The sequence below is a fragment of the Convolutriloba macropyga genome, chromosome 4 (assembly GCF_964194025.1).
Source record: "Convolutriloba macropyga chromosome 4, txConMacr16.3, whole genome shotgun sequence".
Classification (NCBI taxonomy): domain Eukaryota; kingdom Metazoa; phylum Xenacoelomorpha; order Acoela; family Convolutidae; genus Convolutriloba; species Convolutriloba macropyga.
In genome coordinates, this window is record NC_134471.1 from 62,704,637 (window position 1) to 62,723,962 (window position 19,326).

The 19,326-nt window shown below is 28.4% G+C and overlaps 1 protein-coding gene across 1 annotated transcript in view; it reads left to right on the plus strand.

The window, feature by feature from the left end:
• Nucleotides 1-2,295: 2,295 nt before the first annotated feature.
• LOC142337815 (uncharacterized) overlaps nucleotides 2,296-19,326 on the plus strand; it is an 85,219-nt gene continuing 68,188 nt past the window's right edge. The window contains exon 1 of the mRNA XM_075387345.1: nucleotides 2,296-2,432. Within this exon, the coding sequence (XP_075243460.1) occupies nucleotides 2,397-2,432 (36 nt within the window). The 5' untranslated portion in view covers nucleotides 2,296-2,396. The remainder of the gene's footprint in view (nucleotides 2,433-19,326) is intronic.

The window sequence follows — 19,326 nt, forward strand, 5'->3', positions numbered from 1 at the left end:
TCTGTAGGAATGAGTTGTTTCGTGGCACCAATTAGCTTTTTCTACAGCGGCTAATTAGGGGTGATTTGGCGGAGCGATTTAACGCTATTATTTGTTGCTTTAGAATTAACTATTCGAGTTACAGAATTTAAATCGATTTGGCGTAGCGAAATCGCTTTCGACTATTTGTAGAGTATTTCGCTCAGCCAAAGTTACCAAACTTTTGATACGTCTGAATTAAGACTTTGGCGAATCGGATTCTAGTTAAAGAGAGAGTCAACTATTTTGAATTACGAAATTGAGGAGAATGAAATTAGACAAAATTAACAAAACTGATTAACAATTTGTTCATAAGATTACATTACTAAATGCGGCAACTTACAATCACGAGACAATGTGAACAGACAAAAGATCATGCACAGGAAGTAAACAAATTTACAAGTATGAAATCATAAGATTCGATCTTCAAAACTAGATCTAAATGAATGAACAAAATAAAGGTAGATGAAATGAACTAAATTAAATTAATCATAAAATGAACCAATTTAGCTACACCAAACAATAACCCCAAACTAAAAATGTACTATTGTACCACAAAGTCCTTCGCAAATTGACGTTCACAGAATTTCAACAACCAAACTTGAATATAAAATTAGTGTCCAAAAAACGTGTTATCCGAATGTTAGACGAAACATCAAACAGAAAAAGAAGCACTTCAATTTTCTTAGCCAAGCTACACCAAAGGTTGTAGTTGATGCATACTGATTGCGCTGGACAAATAATGACATCTCTCTCCATTTCATTCTAAAATCTAACTAAAAAGAATGAACCAAAACACCAAACACTAAACACCTCATATTTTCTTAAATTTTCCTGTTAAGAGGATAACTACGGTATAGAAAAACTCCTTGTTTCAAGACCCAAAGGCCTGCTCATAATCCATAACAACTCAGTTCACAAGAAAACTTGCTCTTCAGACTTCTGAGTGTTTTTTTCTTTTTTGAGTCTCAATTACGCCGATGAAATCTGAAATTGGCTTTGGAACCTAACACATGGCTAAATGGAAAAATTGCGTTAACATAAAGTTTCAATTAAGGAAGGTTAATGCTAAAAATTAAACGTTCTTTTTATCTAGACCGAAACTAACTTTTAAGCGTTGGATTTGTGCAAATTTTACGCTTTATCGAACAATAAATTGTAAGAGCAACGTTAAAAACTGGGGGTGAATTTTTGTAGGATCTACGGTTTAAATCGGCAAATTTACGTGAAGTTTATTCTAAAGAATGCCAAAACTAAGTAAAAACTACTCGAAAAAACCCTAAAATTATTAAGATATACGCTTAGAAAAACTAACTTTATGAACTATATGTAATATCCAGGCCTAAGGGTAATATCTCCGCAACCACTTTACCAATTTCAGAAATTTTTTTGTGTTCCGAACTCCCAAAAAACGTGGCGTTCGAGCGTACTCCCAAAAAACCCATTGTCATGGAGATACGTAAGGTCGATTTTTGACCATTTTGACAAATTTTTAAACAATCTTGAAATTTTTTTCTTCAAGCCACCATAAACCTGATAGTCTTTGTTTGATGCTTCATTATTATGTCCAACTACAATATAACTGGCAAATTTCCAATATCAAAATAATCATAAATGCCTTTTTTAATGTGTTTTTCAGTTTGGACTGAAACTTACTATATAACTATTCGACTTGCAAGTTCTTGCAAATTAACCATTCGACTTTCAAGTTCTTAGAATTTAACCATCTTTTGTAAGAAACTTGCAAGTTTTTACAAGTTAACAATTCAGTCTCGACCCGGGGGCTTAGAAACGCTTTACTTATGTAAGATCAATTTTTGTAAAAGGTAATTCTTATTTACGTAGCTCTTACATAAATTCGACGCATTCATCTCCAATCTCAAATATTTTCACTTTTTCTGGCGCTAAATTCTCGGCATGGGGCAAAAAAACGGACTGACTTTTCTTTGGTGTTGCTTAGTTTTTTCTTCAATTTCTCTATGGTTCCTAAGACATAAGAGCATTTCCGATTCCTTTATAATCTTCACAGCCAGATCCAATGTTGAATCTTGAGATAATGCCTTCTCGAGCACTTTCTCCGCAATTCAGATAAACAATTGTTAAGTATAATAAAATTATGACCTGAAGATGCAATAACGGAACGGGTTGCCTTGACATTTATTCAATAGAATAGGAATGCAGACAGCAAATATAGACATTAAAAGGAATTTTGTTTATCAAAGACATTGCTAAACCGATAAATTGTTTCATGTTTTGATCTTTCACCATGGTGCTGTTTACCTTTGCAATGACCAAACCAGTTGATGAAGATTTTTCAAAGATAGAAATTGAGACTTCAGAACCAGTTCAGTTTGTGTCATTTTGAAAGTAACTCAAAAATGGAAGCAGAAGAAACCGACCAGGTTGTCAACAAGGTAAATTCAAAATTCTGAAAATATTTTCTCCCCTTTGCGTAACTATCCATTATACTAATGTAACTGGGAACTGTATAGCAGGCCGTATGTTTTCTGCCCTCCAGCCTGTTATCGAAAATTTTTCTGTGCCTTAGTGTCCAGGTTTAGATATTGACTTAATAAAACGCTCAAAAGTTCTAGCAGGGGCATTGACTTTTCTGGCTGAGGGTAGACTATTGTAATTAAAGTCTCATAAATAAAGTCGAAGAAATTTTTTTTCAGGGGTCCAGCAATGCGCTCTCATGGGTCGAGAATTAATCGAGAATTCTGCATATCAATAGCCCAGATTAGATCACTTTATCGGCCGAGAACGGTCGTCTCATAGGTCTAACAAAATTCTTTTCAAGAGTCTGTTGAATTGCAATTCTGTAATGTTTGTAAATTTTTCTTCTGTACACACGGTAGCGGCAACGGAGCTAGACATTCACCCTGAGCAACTCCGTCTGAATGCAACCAAGTAGCCTAACTGTATTGACCTTCTTCCCTTTAGCCATTTTAGTAATTATTTTAAATTAAAAAAACGCATAATTTTGGTTGCTATGCTCTTCCTCGTAACTGCAAATGTGAAAAAGTATCCTTGCTGACTACGCAATAACGAGAACGAGATATGAAATTAAAATTCTTTGAGGCAAAAACAGAAGTAATGTAGGTATGAGTGATATAGAAACATGGAAAGGGATATATGTAGGTGCTAATAAACAAAATCTCAGATTCAACGATATTTCTCCATAACGTTGAAACAAAAACAAAATGATCCACTCACCATATATCTCCATATAACAAAACCCATCAAAATGTTTGCAACCAACGCATGTTGCATCTAAGCTAATTAGTGCATTTTTGTTTGCAGGTACACTCAAGTGGAATTTTTCTAGAGAACTCTTTTAACGACTATATTTTTAAACGCATAACACAATTCAGAAACCTTCAATTCCATTGTAAGGGAATTGTTGAAGCAAGTAAGCAATGGTTTTCCACATTGGTATAGGAGCAAATTATTGTTATTATTAGAAATTTATTGTCAAAGTTTAGCTCAGAGGTTTTTCTTTTTCTAATGATAAATAAAACATTTAAAAAATTTTATCTGGAAAAAATTATTAACGTTTGATGTGATAAAAATGACTTAATTTTTTCCGTTTCTCTTGAAATTTTTTTAAAAAAGAAACTTTTGACTTTAGATCATGTAGTATCAAAATTTAGCCTGTCTTTTTTTTAATGAATGAAAAAAATTTTCGAAAATATTATTTGACATAGATTTATTAGCTTTTAATTCAGTAAAAATTGACATAACTGTGAGTCTGTTTAATAAATTTTATATCAATAGCTTTTTAATATGGCCATGAGATAACCTTTATTTAATTATTTATACTTAAAATTTATACTAAAATTTATTAGCGTTTTAAATGGTAAAAAATGTCCCAATATTGTAATTTTTCTCGAATTTTTTTTCAAAGCAAATACTTTTTATTATCAGTGATGTGGCATCAGCATTTAGCGTAGGTTTTTTTTCTTAAAAAATGCATTTAGAAAATAATAACTGTCAAAGATCTTTCATTGTCGTCGAATAAATTTTATTGAGGTTGCTAATAAAATCATTTGGCGTAAAATGCTCATCTCTAACAACATGTTCATCTCTACATTCAGAATTTTTATTCCATCTTTTTTAACCTTTTATTATAAAAACCTTGATGGAGTTTAACTTTTATGTAACATGATGGTTCAGTTACTTTGAATGAGTTTAATATATCAGAGTTAAAAACATTATCTTCAATGTCAGATGAAATATTACAGTGAATTTTAATTGTCATAAAACCCATTATATTAACAAAACTACTGGTTGTATTTATACCAAAAATATATAACTGATAATGAAATCGAAGTAATGTTGCTTTTGAAATATTTCGACCATAATTAAGAACACTTTATGTCACATGGATTTTACTTATCATTGTACTCTTATCTGGATCTTTTATAATGCTACCATTTGTTTCCTGTTTCAATATCTCTGCTAATTCAGAGGCTTCATATGAGCCAGTTATTGTTTTAAGATTACATCATAATCAAGTAGAACTTCCCCCCCCCCAAAAAAAAAAAATTAACCTTAATTGAGTTTTAGTCATGTCTACTCTGTATGCATTTTTTTATTCGTTGCAGTTATATTAAACACATAATTTACACATAAATAATAAACACATAAAAAATAAACATATAATTTGTTTAAACAAACCTTTGTTTTAAGTACAATTTCAATAACAGAAATATTTCTATTGGTCTTGTCATTCAACAATTAAATGTACGTTCATCTTTAGCTTTAGTTAATTAATCATGTATTATTTGCAGTTCACATAGAATTAAACTGTTCGCCATAGTTTTATATTTCAAATATTTTTTAAAAATTTTCTATTGTATTGCAATAACTAATGTGATAATTTAATTGTATCTGCTATCCCGTAAATAAACTTCAGTTTGGATTCATTTTATAGCTATGGTAAACGTTTATACAAATATTAGATTAAAAATTTTAAAGCTAACAATCTAGCTAATATGAACACTATTATTAACAATATGAATAATATTCTAAATACAGAAGAGAATCATCTGAACATACATGACTCATATTTAGGGGTAGAGTTAGATGTATTGGATGATAAAAGAACGAGATAATGCTAATTTCAAATTGGTTTTTATTGTATTTTAGCATTGTTCACATCAATTAAACTTGAAACACTGGTGGGCGGTAGAACAATTGGGCGTGCAGATAATTGTAATCATAGTCTATTTAAGTATATACTATTGGTCATTACTCGTGATGAAAACAAAAGTGGATTTGCTAGGAATCAAGACGAAAGAATTGACAATTTAGAGATGATGCAGAACATATGTAATTGATGTTGAGGATGGATGATCTATTTGGTTTTGTTTATGATTCAGAGAAGATTTTATATGGATTAGGTTTCACTTTTCTATTTGAGGACAATTGGTAATCAAATAGAATTGTATAGAGTTAATGATGGTAATAACGGTAGTTGTTGTAAAAGATGTTATAGCAATAGGAAAAAATACCATGATATGTTGCTAGTACTGACCCTACAAATGATAACAAAATAGAACGAAAAACATATAAAAGAAGAGTACTATTGACCTCGTTTACTGCGAAACAAATATCTGCTATAAAAATGTGCCTAATGCGACTAACTTCCTAACTTCTTGTTTGGTCATGGAAATGAGAATGAATGGTGTGGTGACAAGGCAGTATAGGGTATTTGATTACGGGGATAAAATTTCTAGTTAAGAATTTAATTATGCTAGTGTGTTCATTGTAATGATTGTTACTCAATAATATTGTAAGAATGGTAGTGAGTTTTATCCTGAGGAAAGATTGAAGATGGATTATAATGTTAGTTTTCATAATGAAGTTTATTAGGTGATTAGACGTCTTAATAGAAACTATAGTGAATTACATGATTAAATAAAAGTATTCATAAACTACAGAACTTTTAAAAGTAATTTAAAAAATTTATCTTTTTGATACTAGATGTCAGAATGATCACATAGGAATTCTTTTCATGAGGCCTTATCTGACCATCAGGTCTTAGCTTATCTTTAGTGTCTTTATCATTAGACCAAACAAAACAATATAATTATGGGACTCTTTCCAAATTGATTAAATAGTCTAGAAGACCCATCATATGTAATCTCACATTCATTAAAGATTAAGGAAAGCATTATCTATTCTCTACAAATTATTACCTCTTTGTTCAATTAAGGTGAACAGATTACAATTCAATCCAACAATAGGTCTATCTGTTGAGATTTTTTGATTCAGATATGCCCTACTGTGAATATCATCGAAGATCATCGAATATTATTAGTTTATTTTCATTTTTAGGTAAATAATCAGGTGATTGTAAAACTTTTAAATCTATGTTAAACTCTTGACCTTCATTAACCTAATGAAAAATCTTCACATTGATCACCAGTAGGACCAATGGTATTAGTTATATCAAACTTTTGTTTGTCATAATTAGGTTCTTCGTTAGAAATGTCTCACAACTTTCTCTTGGACAGGATACTGCGTATCTAGAGTTTTCTGGATTTGATATAACGTTATTGAAATAATAGTTATCATTATCATTAGTATCACAATTATTAAAAGAGTAATCATTATTCTTAGTATTAAGAATGTTATTTTTATCATCATCATCATCATCATCATCATCATCATCATCATCATAGTAACCAGTATCATTATTACTAGTGTCATTTTTAATTTGATCATAATATTTACAAACACTACTAATATCAACGTTACTATCATTTCTATTTACAATAGCCCAGCTCTTTCTTAGAAAAGTGTTTTTATTACTATTTGCAAAGCATTATCGGGTATCAACCGTAACATAACTTTGCAGATCATCAACAGCAATTGGAATAACACTTTATTTATAATTCAATTTTTTTATCAACCTGATTTTTCTAAAGCAATCTTCATTTTAAATCCTCGATCACCAGGAGAGTTTATGTAAAAATATTATGCAACAAAATAAAATTCAGTTTTTTGTTGTATTCTTTCATCTGATCCTCGATTGATTTAACCTTTAAGAAAATTTCGTAGTGTTTCTACTCCACAAAAAATATTTTCAAATAAGTAATAAAGTGCAACATTAGCTTCGCTGCTATTAAGTGGATTGTTTCTTTTCATAACTAGAACCAAAGGAATACCATCAATTTGGTGTAGATTAACTATAATTTTGCCATTGGCTTCTTCTATTGTGTATGATATTTGATCTTCTTTTACCATTTCAGTTGGAATCAAACCCATGACAAAACCTATGCTTCCTAAGTTAATGTGTGACATAGTTTTATTTTTAATGATATATTTCTTAGGAAATTCTTCGAACGTTAATAATTAAATGAATACTTAAAAACAAACAACGATAAGCATGTCGGTGAGTATTTTTAAAGACATAAAGGACTGTGATGCATTGGATATTAGAGATAATAGCGACGTAATTTTTAATAAAATAGAAAAATTCAAAAACTGTTGTTTTTAAATCTTGACGATATGGGTGACCAAAAAGATAGAGGACCAACACATAATTTTACAATAGATATTCTTCATAATGTACAGTTGAATGTAACGTGTCATAAGCCAGCTTAAAAATATAATATGTCCAGAGCTAAGGTTATCACTGTATATATTTTTATTACTTGCAAAATTATTGAAGTCTTCAAGAGATTTTTTGGATTGCAAATATATTTTCCTTGATAAATGTTCAAATTGCATATAAAGATAGAAATGTTGATGATGTTTCTAAAATGGGTCAACTCAGCAGTAAAACTAATAGACTCAACGCAACACTATCATTTGAAAAAATTGATAAAATAGAAAATACTTACGTCTGAGAATGAAAGATGATACATCTAAAGAAATAATTCACTAAAATTTATAAATACTATCGCTTACTTCAAATACTTTATCTATCTTCTATCATCACTATTACTTCTATTATATACACCACTAAATTTTTTATACCCACATTTTCAAATAATTGTTTTATTAGGAAGATTAGTTCTATAATGTCTTCCAAACAAGTATTAATATAAATCTTTGTAGTCACAATCAAAGCAGCTCATGCTGCATATTTCAAATGTATCATAATAAAATCAGTTATATTATTAGTACGTTATTGTTTGCAAAAATTCTTCTATTACTAATCTTGAGGTTATTTAATTTTGGGTGATTTTCTATTTCAATTATCAAGGCCATCTTCCTTTCCCATCTCGCTGGCTATATTTTTAACAATTTTTTCAAAAAAAAATTTTATCTTTTATTAAAATTTTAAATTGTTTTTTACCTTGTTTGTTTTAGAGCTTTTCCTATTTGTTAATGCATTTCTTTTTCTCTTTTAGGATTTCCTCAAGTTCTTTTTTTGTAATCCAAACCAGAAATAACTTGAAGTAACGTAGTGGCTTTGAAAGCTACTGTTCCAACTGCTGCAACCCTAGTTTTATCTTGTTCAATTGATGGACAAGAAAGTAAGTTCACCTACTAGACCACAAAGAGCAACTGCTAAATCACTAAATTGTTTCAAACAACCACTATTGAACTTGTTCTGTTTTCGGAACATCATTCTTAATTGAATAATGAAAATTAAACAAAATACAACAAAAAACCGTTTTCTTGAATAATTTCTTCAGCTGTATCTTAGACGCGAGATTTTTATTAATTTATCAATCTCATGAATTGATAATTTTTGGTTTAGTCGATCTACTTCTATGTTTACTTGACCAACTTTAGAATCACAAACAACATTTCTATCTTTATCAAAAGCAGCAAGTTTTCATTTTCTACTGCATTTTATTTTCTTATATTATGTTTATAACTTAAATAAATATCAAGGAAAATATGTTGGCAATTAAAAAAATCATTGAAGTTCTTGAAGAGTGCAAAAATTTCATTAAAAAGATTATAGATAGTACTAGCACTAGCTCTTAATTTACTATCCTTCTGAGCTGGCTCATGGCACCTTACTCATTGTACATTATAAAGTCTAACTGTTGTTTATTAATATAATATAATTTTTTTATTTGATCAAAAAAAATTGTCAAAAACTAAAAAAACAGTTTTTATTAACAACAGTTAGATCTTCAAAATCACCAATATGACCCATTATAATCTGATCTGTCTTTGTCGTTGTTTGTTTATAATAGTATTCTCTAACAAAATAAAATTTACCTCATCCAGATGCACTAAAAACAATTGTGAGTATTGAGTTTCTCCCAAAACGAAAATCAGATAACTCCTTTTCTTCATGTTTTTAAAAAACTTATCTTTTTCTGTGTATATTATTGGATTAGCATTTAAAGAATGCAAATTTTTTTAAATAACATGACAGATTTTTTTGATTGCGTTACCACCAGCTCTCGTCTTATAATCCTTTTGAGCTTGCTTATGACACGCATTCATTTTTATATTAAGAAGTGTACCTGTTGTATATTAATGTGACTTTTTTCTATTTAATTGCTCAACAATATCAGTAAGAATTAAAATATAGTTTTCAAAATTTTTTTTTAATAACAGTTAGATCTTCAATATCATCAATATCAACTCCACTATAATCGGATCTATCTTTACAATAGACAACAACAAATTTGTCTATTTCTTTTTAAATATTCTTTACAAAAATAACATTTACCTGATCAAGATACATCATAAACATTTTTGTAATGGTTTTTTCTCAAAACGAAAGGCAGATAAATCCCTTTTTACTGTCTATTTGAAAATTTTTTCGTTTTCTGTATATTAACATAGGGCAGCTGAACACACAATAACACCAAACAAAATGATTATTATGATAGCCGTCATTATATTCTTTTTTCGCATCTAAAATGATCACCTTAATATTTGAAGAAGTTTTTTAAGAAAAAGAATTTAGAATAAAACAATGAGTCATATAAAGATAGTAAGAAAACAATTTTTAAAATAGGTTTCCTACCAATTGATATTGTAATGAGAATTCAAATACCATAAACTATTGAAGAAGCTAATAGTGAAATTGTTGTTTTTCTAAATTCAAACTGAAGATACTCATTGGGTTCTAGTTATGAAAAGAAGCAGTCCGCGTAGTGGCACTGATGCTTTGGTGCTGATTGTCAAATTGATTTTTTTGGTATAGAAAAATCCTAAAATTTTTTTCAAGATCATTTTATTCAACAATCAGATGATAGAGTACAAAAGGAACTGTGTTGCAAATTGTTTTTTACTTGATCTATCTTTGTGATCGAGGATTTAAAACAAAGATTACATCAAAAAACCTGAATAATCAAAGAAAGAAAAAGAAATTTTTAAGAAAAACTTATTGCATATGCTGTTCTTGATCCGCAAAGTTGGGTTAAGGTTGACCAGAAAACCTCTTTCGCAGATAGTAGTAAAAATATCAATCTGTAAAACAGCTGTGCTATATGAAACAAAAATGATAGTAACATAATTATTAGTAGTGATAGTTCTGGTTTTTGTTAATTTTAATATTGATACTAGTAATAATGATACTTGTAAGTTTAATAAAGATAGTAATAATAATGTTAGTAAAACAGCATTGTTATTAAAATTGATAACTCTTTTAACTCTGATGATACTAAAATTAAAGATAACTCTATCTTTTACTAAAAAAAAATTGGATTTGCTAGGAATCAAGACGAAAGAATTGACAATTTAGAGATGATGCAGAACATATGTAATTGATGTTGAGGATGGATGATCTATTTGGTTTTGTTTATGATTCAGAGAAGATTTTATATGGATTAGGTTTCACTTTTCTATTTGAGGACAATTGGTAATCAAATAGAATTGTATAGAGTTAATGATGGTAATAACGGTAGTTGTTGTAAAAGATGTTATAGCAATAGGAAAAAATACCATGATATGTTGCTAGTACTGACCCTACAAATGATAACAAAATAGAACGAAAAACATATAAAAGAAGAGTACTATTGACCTCGTTTACTGCGAAACAAATATCTGCTATAAAAATGTGCCTAATGCGACTAACTTCCTAACTTCTTGTTTGGTCATGGAAATGAGAATGAATGGTATGGTGACAAGGCAGTAAGGGTATTTGATTACGGGGATAAAATTTCTAGTTAAGAATTTAATTATGCTAGTGTGTTCATTGTAATGATTGTTACTCAATGTTATTGTAAGAATGGTAGTGAGTTTTATCCTGAGGAAAGATTGAAGATGGATTATAATGTTAGTTAACATAATGAAGTTTATTAGGTGATTAGACGTCTTAATAGAAACTCTAGTGAATTACCTGATTAAATAAAAGTATTCATAAACTACAGAACTTTTAAAAGTAATTTAAAAAATTTATCTTTTTGATACTAGATGTCAGAATGATCACATAGGAATTCTTTTCATGAGGCCTTATCTGACCATCAGGTCTTAGCTTATCTTTAGTGTCTTTATCATTAGACCAAACAAAACAATATAATTACGGGACTCTTTCCAAATTGATTAAATAGTCTAGAAGACCCATCATATGTAATCTCACATTCATTAAAGATTAAGGAAAGCATTATCTATTCTCTACAAATTATTACCTCTTTGTTCAATTAAGGTGAACAGATTACAATTCAATCCAACAATAGGTCTATCTGTTGAGATTTTTTGATTAAGATATGCCCTACTGTGAATATCATCGAAGATCATCGAATTTTATTAGTTTATTTTCATTTTTAGGTAAATAATCAGGTGATTGTAAAACTTTTAAATCTATGTTAAACTCTTGACCTTCTTTAACCTAATGAAAAATCTTCACATTGATCACCAGTAGGACCAATGGTATTAGTTATATCAAACTTTTGTTTTGTCATAATTAGGTTCTTCGTTAGAAATGTCTCACAACTTTCTCTTGGACAAGATACTGCGTATCTAGAGTTTTCTGGATTTGATATAACGTTATTGAAATAATAGTTATCATTATCATTAGTATCACAATTATTAAAAGAGTAATCATTATTCTTAGTATTAAGAATGTTATTTTTATCATCATCATCATCATCATCATAGTAACCAGTATCATTATTACTAGTGTCATTTTTAATTTGATCATAATATTTACAAACACTACTAATATCACCGTTACTATCATTTCTATTTACAATAGCCCAGCTCTTTCTTAGAAAAGTGTTTTTATTACTATTTGCAAAGCATTATCGGGTATCAACCGTAACATAACTTTGCAGATCATCAACAGCAATTGGAATAACACTTTATTTATAATTCAATTTTTTTATCAACCTGATTTTTCTAAAGCAATTTTCATTTTAAATCCTCGATCACCAGGAGAGTTTATGTAAAAATATTATGCAACAAAATAAAATTCAGTTTTTTGTTGTATTCTTTCATCTGATCCTCGATTGATTTAACCTTTAAGAAAATTTCGTAGTGTTTCTACTCCACAAAAAATATTTTCAAATAAGTAATAAGTGCAACATTAGCTTCGCTGCTATTAAGTGGATTGTTTCTTTTCATAACTAGAACCAAAGGAATACCATCAATTTGGTGTAGATTAACTATAATTTTGCCATTGGCTTCTTCTATTGTGTATGATATTTGATCTTCTTTTACCATTTCAGTTGGAATCAAACCCATGACAAAACCTATGCTTCCTAAGTTAATGTGTGACATAGTTTTATTTTTAATGATATATTTCTTAGGAAATTCTTCGAACGTTAATAATTAAATGAATACTTAAAAACAAACAACGATGAGCATGTCGGTGTGTATTTTTAAAGACATAAAGGACTGTGATGCATTGGATATTAGAGATAATAGCGACGTAATTTTTAATAAAATAGAAAAATTCAAAAACTGTTGTTTTTAAATCTTGACGATATGGGTGACCAAAAAGATAGAGGACCAACACATTATTTTACAATAGATATTCTTCATAATGTACAGTTGAATGTAACGTGTCATAAGCCAGCTTAAAAATATAATATGTCCAGAGCTAAGGTTATCACCGTATATATTTTTATTACTTGCAAAATTATTGAAGTCTTCAAGAGATTTTTTGGATTGCAAATATATTTTCCTTGATAAATGTTCAAATTGCATATAAAGATAGAAATGTTGATGATGTTTCTAAAATGGGTCAACTAAACAGTAAAATTAATAGACTCAACGCAACACTATCATTTGAAAAAATTGATAAAATAGAAAATACTTACGTCTGAGAATGAAAGATGATACATCTAAAGAAATAATTCACTAAAATTTATAAATACTATCGCTTACTTCAATTACTTTATCTATGTTCTATCATCACTATTACTTCTATTATATACACCACTAATTTTTTTATACCCACATTTTCAAATAATTGTTTTATTAGGAAGATTAGTTCTATAATGTCTTCCAAACAAATATTAATATAAATCTTTGTAGTCACAATCAAAGCAGCTCATGCTACACATTTCAAATGTATCATAATAAAATCAGTTATATTATTAGTACGTTATTGTTTGCAAAAATTCTTCTATTACTAATCTTGAGGTTATTTAATTTTGGGTGATTTTCTATTTCAATTATCAAGGCCATCTTCCTTTCCCATCTCGCTGGCTATATTTTTAACAATTTTTCCAAAAAAAATTTTTATCTTTTATTAAAATTTTAAATTGTTTTTTACCTTGTTTGTTTTAGAGCTTTTCCTATTTGTTAATGCATTTCTTTTTCTCTTTTAGGATTTCCTCAAGTTCTTTTTTTTTGTAATCCAAACCAGAAATAACTTGAAGTAACGTAGTGGCTTTGAAAGCTACTGTTCCAACTGCTGCAACCCTAGTTTTATCTTGTTCAATTGATGGACAAGAAAGTAAGTTCACCTACTAGACCACAAAGAGCAACTGCTAAATCACTAAATTGTTTCAAACAACCACTATTGAACTTGTTCTGTTTTCGGAACATCATTCTTAATTGAATAATGAAAATTAAACAAAATACAACAAAAAAACGGTTTCTTGAATAATTTCTTCAGCTGTATCTTAGACGCGAGATTTTATTAATTTATCAATCTCATGAATTGATAATTTTTGGTTTAGTCGATCTACTTCTATGTTTACTTGACCAACTTTAGAATCACAAACAACATTTCTATCTTTATCAAAAGCAGCAAGTTTTCATTTTCTACTGCATTTTATTTTCTTATATTATGTTTATAACTTAAATAAATATCAAGGAAAATATGTTGGCAATTAAAAAAATCATTGAAGTTCTTGAAGAGTGCAAAAATTTCATTAAAAAGATTATAGATAGTACTAGCACTAGCTCTTAATTTACTATCCTTCTGAGCTGGCTCATGGCACCTTACTCATTGTACATTATAAAGTCTAACTGTTGTTTATGAATATAATATAATTTTTTTATTTGATCAAAAAAAAATTGTCAAAAACTAAAAAAACAGTTTTTATTAACAACAGTTAGATCTTCAAAATCACCAATATGACCCATTATAATCTGATCTGTCTTTGTCGTTGTTTGTTTATAATAGCATTCTCTAACAAAATAAAATTTACCTCATCCAGATGCACTAAAAACAATTGTGAGTATTGAGTTTCTCCCAAGACGAAAATCAGATAACTCCTTTTCTTCATGTTTTTAAAAAACTTATCTTTTTCTGTGTATATTATTGGATTAGCATTTAAAGAATGCAAATTTTTTTAAATAACATGACAGATTTTTTTGATTGCGTTACCACCAGCTCTCGTCTTATAATCCTTTTGAGCTTGCTTATGACACGCATTCATTTTTATATTAAGAAGTGTACCTGTTGTATATTAATGTGACTTTTTTCTATTTAATTGCTCAACAATATCAGTAAGAATTAAAATATAGTTTTCAAAAATTTTTTTTAATAACAGTTAGATCTTCAATATCATCAATATCAACTCCACTATAATCGGATCTATCTTTACAATAGACAACAACAAATTTGTCTATTTCTTTTTAAATATTCTTTACAAAAATAACATTTACCTGATCAAGATACATCATAAACATTTTTGTAATGGTTTTTTCTCAAAACGAAAGGCAGATAAATCCCTTTTTACTGTCTATTTGAAAATTTTTTCGTTTTCTGTATATTAACATAGGGCAGCTGAACACACAATAACACCAAACAAAATGATTATTATGATAGCCGTCATTATATTCTTTTTTCGCATCTAAAACGATCACCTTAATATTTGAAGAAGTTTTTTAAGAAAAAGAATTTAGAATAAAACAATGAGTCATATAAAGATAGTAAGAAAACAATTTTTAAAATAGGTTTCCTACCAATTGATATTGTAATGAGAATTCAAATACCATAAACTATTGAAGAAGCTAATAGTGAAATTGTTGTTTTTCTAAATTCAAACTGAAGATACTCATTGGGTTCTAGTTATGAAAAGAAGCAGTCCGCGTAGTGGCACTGATGCTTTGGTGCTGATTGTCAAATTGATTTTTTTGGTATAGAAAAATCCTAAAATTTTTTTCAAGATCATTTTAATCAGCAAACAGATGATAGAGTACAAAAGGAACTGTGTTGCAAATTGTTTTTACTTGATCTATCTTTGTGATCGAGGATTTAAAACAAAGATTACATCAAAAAACCTGAATAATCAAAGAAAGAAAAAGAAATTTTTAAGAAAAACTTATTGCATATGCTGTTCTTGATCCGCAAAGTTGGGTTAAGGTTGACCAGAAAACCTTTTTCGCAGATAGTAGTAAAAATATCAATCTGTAAAACAGCTGTGCTATATGAAACAAAAATGATAGTAACATAATTATTAGTAGTGATAGTTCTGGTTTTTGTTAATTTTAACATTGATACTAGTAATAATGATACTTGTAAGTTTAATAAAGATAGTAATAATAATGTTAGTAAAACAGCATTGTTATTAAAATTGATAACTCTTTTAACTCTGATGATACTAAAATTAAAGATAACTCTATCTTTTACTCATGTAGCGGTAGACCAGGTAATTGCAATAGTGCATATCTTAACCTGAACGTAATCTAAACAGATAGATAAATTGTTAGAAAGAAGTTTATTCTGTTTGTTTTTGCTTGAACAAAGAGGTAATTTTTCAAACAGAATATACAATGATGTCTTTAATAAGAGTCAAAAAACATATGATGGTTTCAATAGACTATGTGATCCTTTTTTCAAAACTGCTTTAAAATAATATTGTTAAACATTTGTCTAATAATAAAAACACTATTGTAAGCCACGGCATAATGGGAATGACGCTTAGTATGAGGGCACTGGAGATTTCTAGTAATATTGCTGCATCAGTAGCAAGCAGAAAACCGTGTAGAATACTATCAACATATTCCAGTTGCAAAAAAGTTTAGGGGTTTATATCTAGGTACAAAAAACTAATAGATAATATTATTTTATCATTAACATTAAATATCTCTTAACATTAACATTAACATTAACATTAACTGTATATTAATATTAACATTAGCATTAAAACCAACTATATATTAGCACACAAATTATAATAACGTTAACATCAACACTAACGATAACTGTTATAATAATTATATGTAAACTTTTATATTAACAAAATAATTAAATATCTACTGATCCTAATTCTATTGTGCTTACTACAAAAAAAAATTAATATTGCTAAAGAGGATTGTTTTTAGTTTAAAAAAAATTACTTGTTTTCTTGTTTTTTTTACAGTTTTCACAAATTTTACTTCAGTCAATATACTAATTCTTATCCGTTTTATTTTCTTTCATTGGCTCAAAAAAAAGCTTATTAAAATTCTCACTGAAGTGTTGCCGTTGCAAATGCTGTTGGTTTTGAATAGGGTTCTCGTTCCGGTAAAAGCTATTGTTCTTGATATTGTTGTTGATGATATAGAAGATATGATTTCTGTTATCTCTCAACTATTTGCATTAGTAATTAAAGAATACAAAAAACATTTTTTAAAAAAATTATAGATTATATAGATTGCGTTACCACTAGTTCTCGACATATTATCTTTTTGAGCTCGCTTGTGACAACATATTTTCATTGATACATCATAAAGTCTACCTGTTGTATATTAATCTGATATAATTTTATTTAATTGCTCAACAATATCACCAAGATCTAAGAGTCAGTTTTTGAAAACTTTTTATTAATAACCGTTGGAACTTCAATATCACCAATATCAACTCCATCATTTTCTGTTCATCTAAACAAATACAACAACATATTTGTCGTTTTTTTAAATTTTTCTTAAAGAAAATAAATTTAACTGATCCAGATGCATCATAAAACACTGTGTAATGGTTTTTTCTCAATACGAAAGTCAGATAATTGCTTTTTTTCTGTCTATTTGAAATTTTTTCTTATTCTCTATTTTTACATGAAGCAGCTCAACACATAAAAACAACAAACGAAATGAGTATTATTATAGTTATTTATATATATTTTTGCGCGTCTAAAACTGATCATCCCAACGTTTGACGAGGTTTTAAAGGATTGTCATATTTAGAATAAAACGATGACTCACATTAAGACAGTAAAATTGGGTTTAAATATAAATTTCGTGCTAATTGAAGTAGTAATAGGAGATCAAATACAAAAAGCGATTCAGGAAGGTGGTTGTGAATTTATGGTTTATCTACATCCAACTGATGATACTCATAGGATTCCAGTTATGAAAAGAAACGATCCATGTAGTGACAGTGATGATATTGGTGCTGTTTGTTATATTGTTACTTTTGGCATGGAAAAAACATCAAATTTTCTACCAGATTACTCTAATCGAGGATCAGTTGATAGAGCACAACAAGAATGTGGAGCTAATTGTGTTGCAAAATTGTTTTTACATGATCTATCTTTGTGACCGAGTACTTAAAATAAAGATTGCAATGAAAAATTTGATTAAACAAAGAGGAAAATAAATTGTTAGAGAAAAAGTTATTGCATATGCTATTCAGGATCCGCAAAGTTGGGTTAATTGATACTGGTAATAATGATACTTGTAAATATGATAAGGATAGTAATAATAAAACTAATAATATCATTAAAATTGATAACTCTATTAAATATGACGACACTAATGCTAAAGACTGGTCTTTTTTTATTCATGTAGCGGTAGACATGGTAATTGCAATAGTGCATATCTTAACCTGAATGTAATCTAAACAGAAAGACAAAGTGTTAGATAAAAATTTATTCTGTTTTTATTGCTTGAAAAAAGAGGTATAATTTCAAATAGCATATATAATGATAGCTTTACTAAGGGTGAGATTACGTATGATGGTTTCATTAGACTATATAATCCATTTCCGAAAAAGCTTTAAATTTATATTGTTATTGATTTGTCTAAAAGTATAAAACCAAATGATGAGCTACGGTTTAATTAGAAGGATGCTAAGTATGAGGGCACTAGAGATTTCTAGTAATTTTGCTACGTAAGTTTCAAGCAGAAAACCGAGTAGAATACCATCAACAACATCTAATTTTCTTAAAGTTGGCACTACAAGAGAAAATATTCCAGTTGCAAAAAAGGGTAGAGGTTAATATCTAGGTACAAAAACTAATAGATAAAACTATATTATCGATAACATTAAATTTAAATTGACCCTAACATTAAAATTAACATTAACTCATTAGTAACATTAACATTAGCATTATAATCAACTATATTTTTGCACTAAAATTTTTTTAACGTTTACATCAACACCAACATTAACGGTTTCAATAACTATATGTTAACAATTACATTGACATAAACATTAACTGTCTACTGATCCTAAAACTAATGTTATTAATACAAAAACATTAATATTGCTAAACAGTCTTATCTTTAGCTAAAAAAAACTTTACTTGTTTTCTTGTTTTTTTACAGTCTTCAAAAACATTACTTCAGCGATTATACGCATTATTATCCAATTCAATGTCTTACATTGGCTTAGTAAAAAAAATTGCCAAAACTTTTTCATTGAACTTTTTTGTAAACATATACAATTGTGAAAACTTTATTTTATTCTTCATTATTTTAGCAATAATTGTTTTTCATAATGAACCACATAATGTTGCCCTTGCAGATGCTGTCGGTACTGAATAGGGTTATGTTGTTCCGGTAAAAGCTAATGTTTTTACTATTGCTGTTGATGCTATAGAAGATAATATGATTTCTGTTATCTAAGTTAAGTTGTTGTTAGTTTTATAGAATTTTAATTTACCTTTAAAATTGTTTTAATCAGATGTTAGTTTTCTCTGTTGTCAAATAATTTGCTTTCTAAAAGGATGGCTATTATATATATTGTGGTATTAATTTTCAAATCTCTCAAAACAGTAG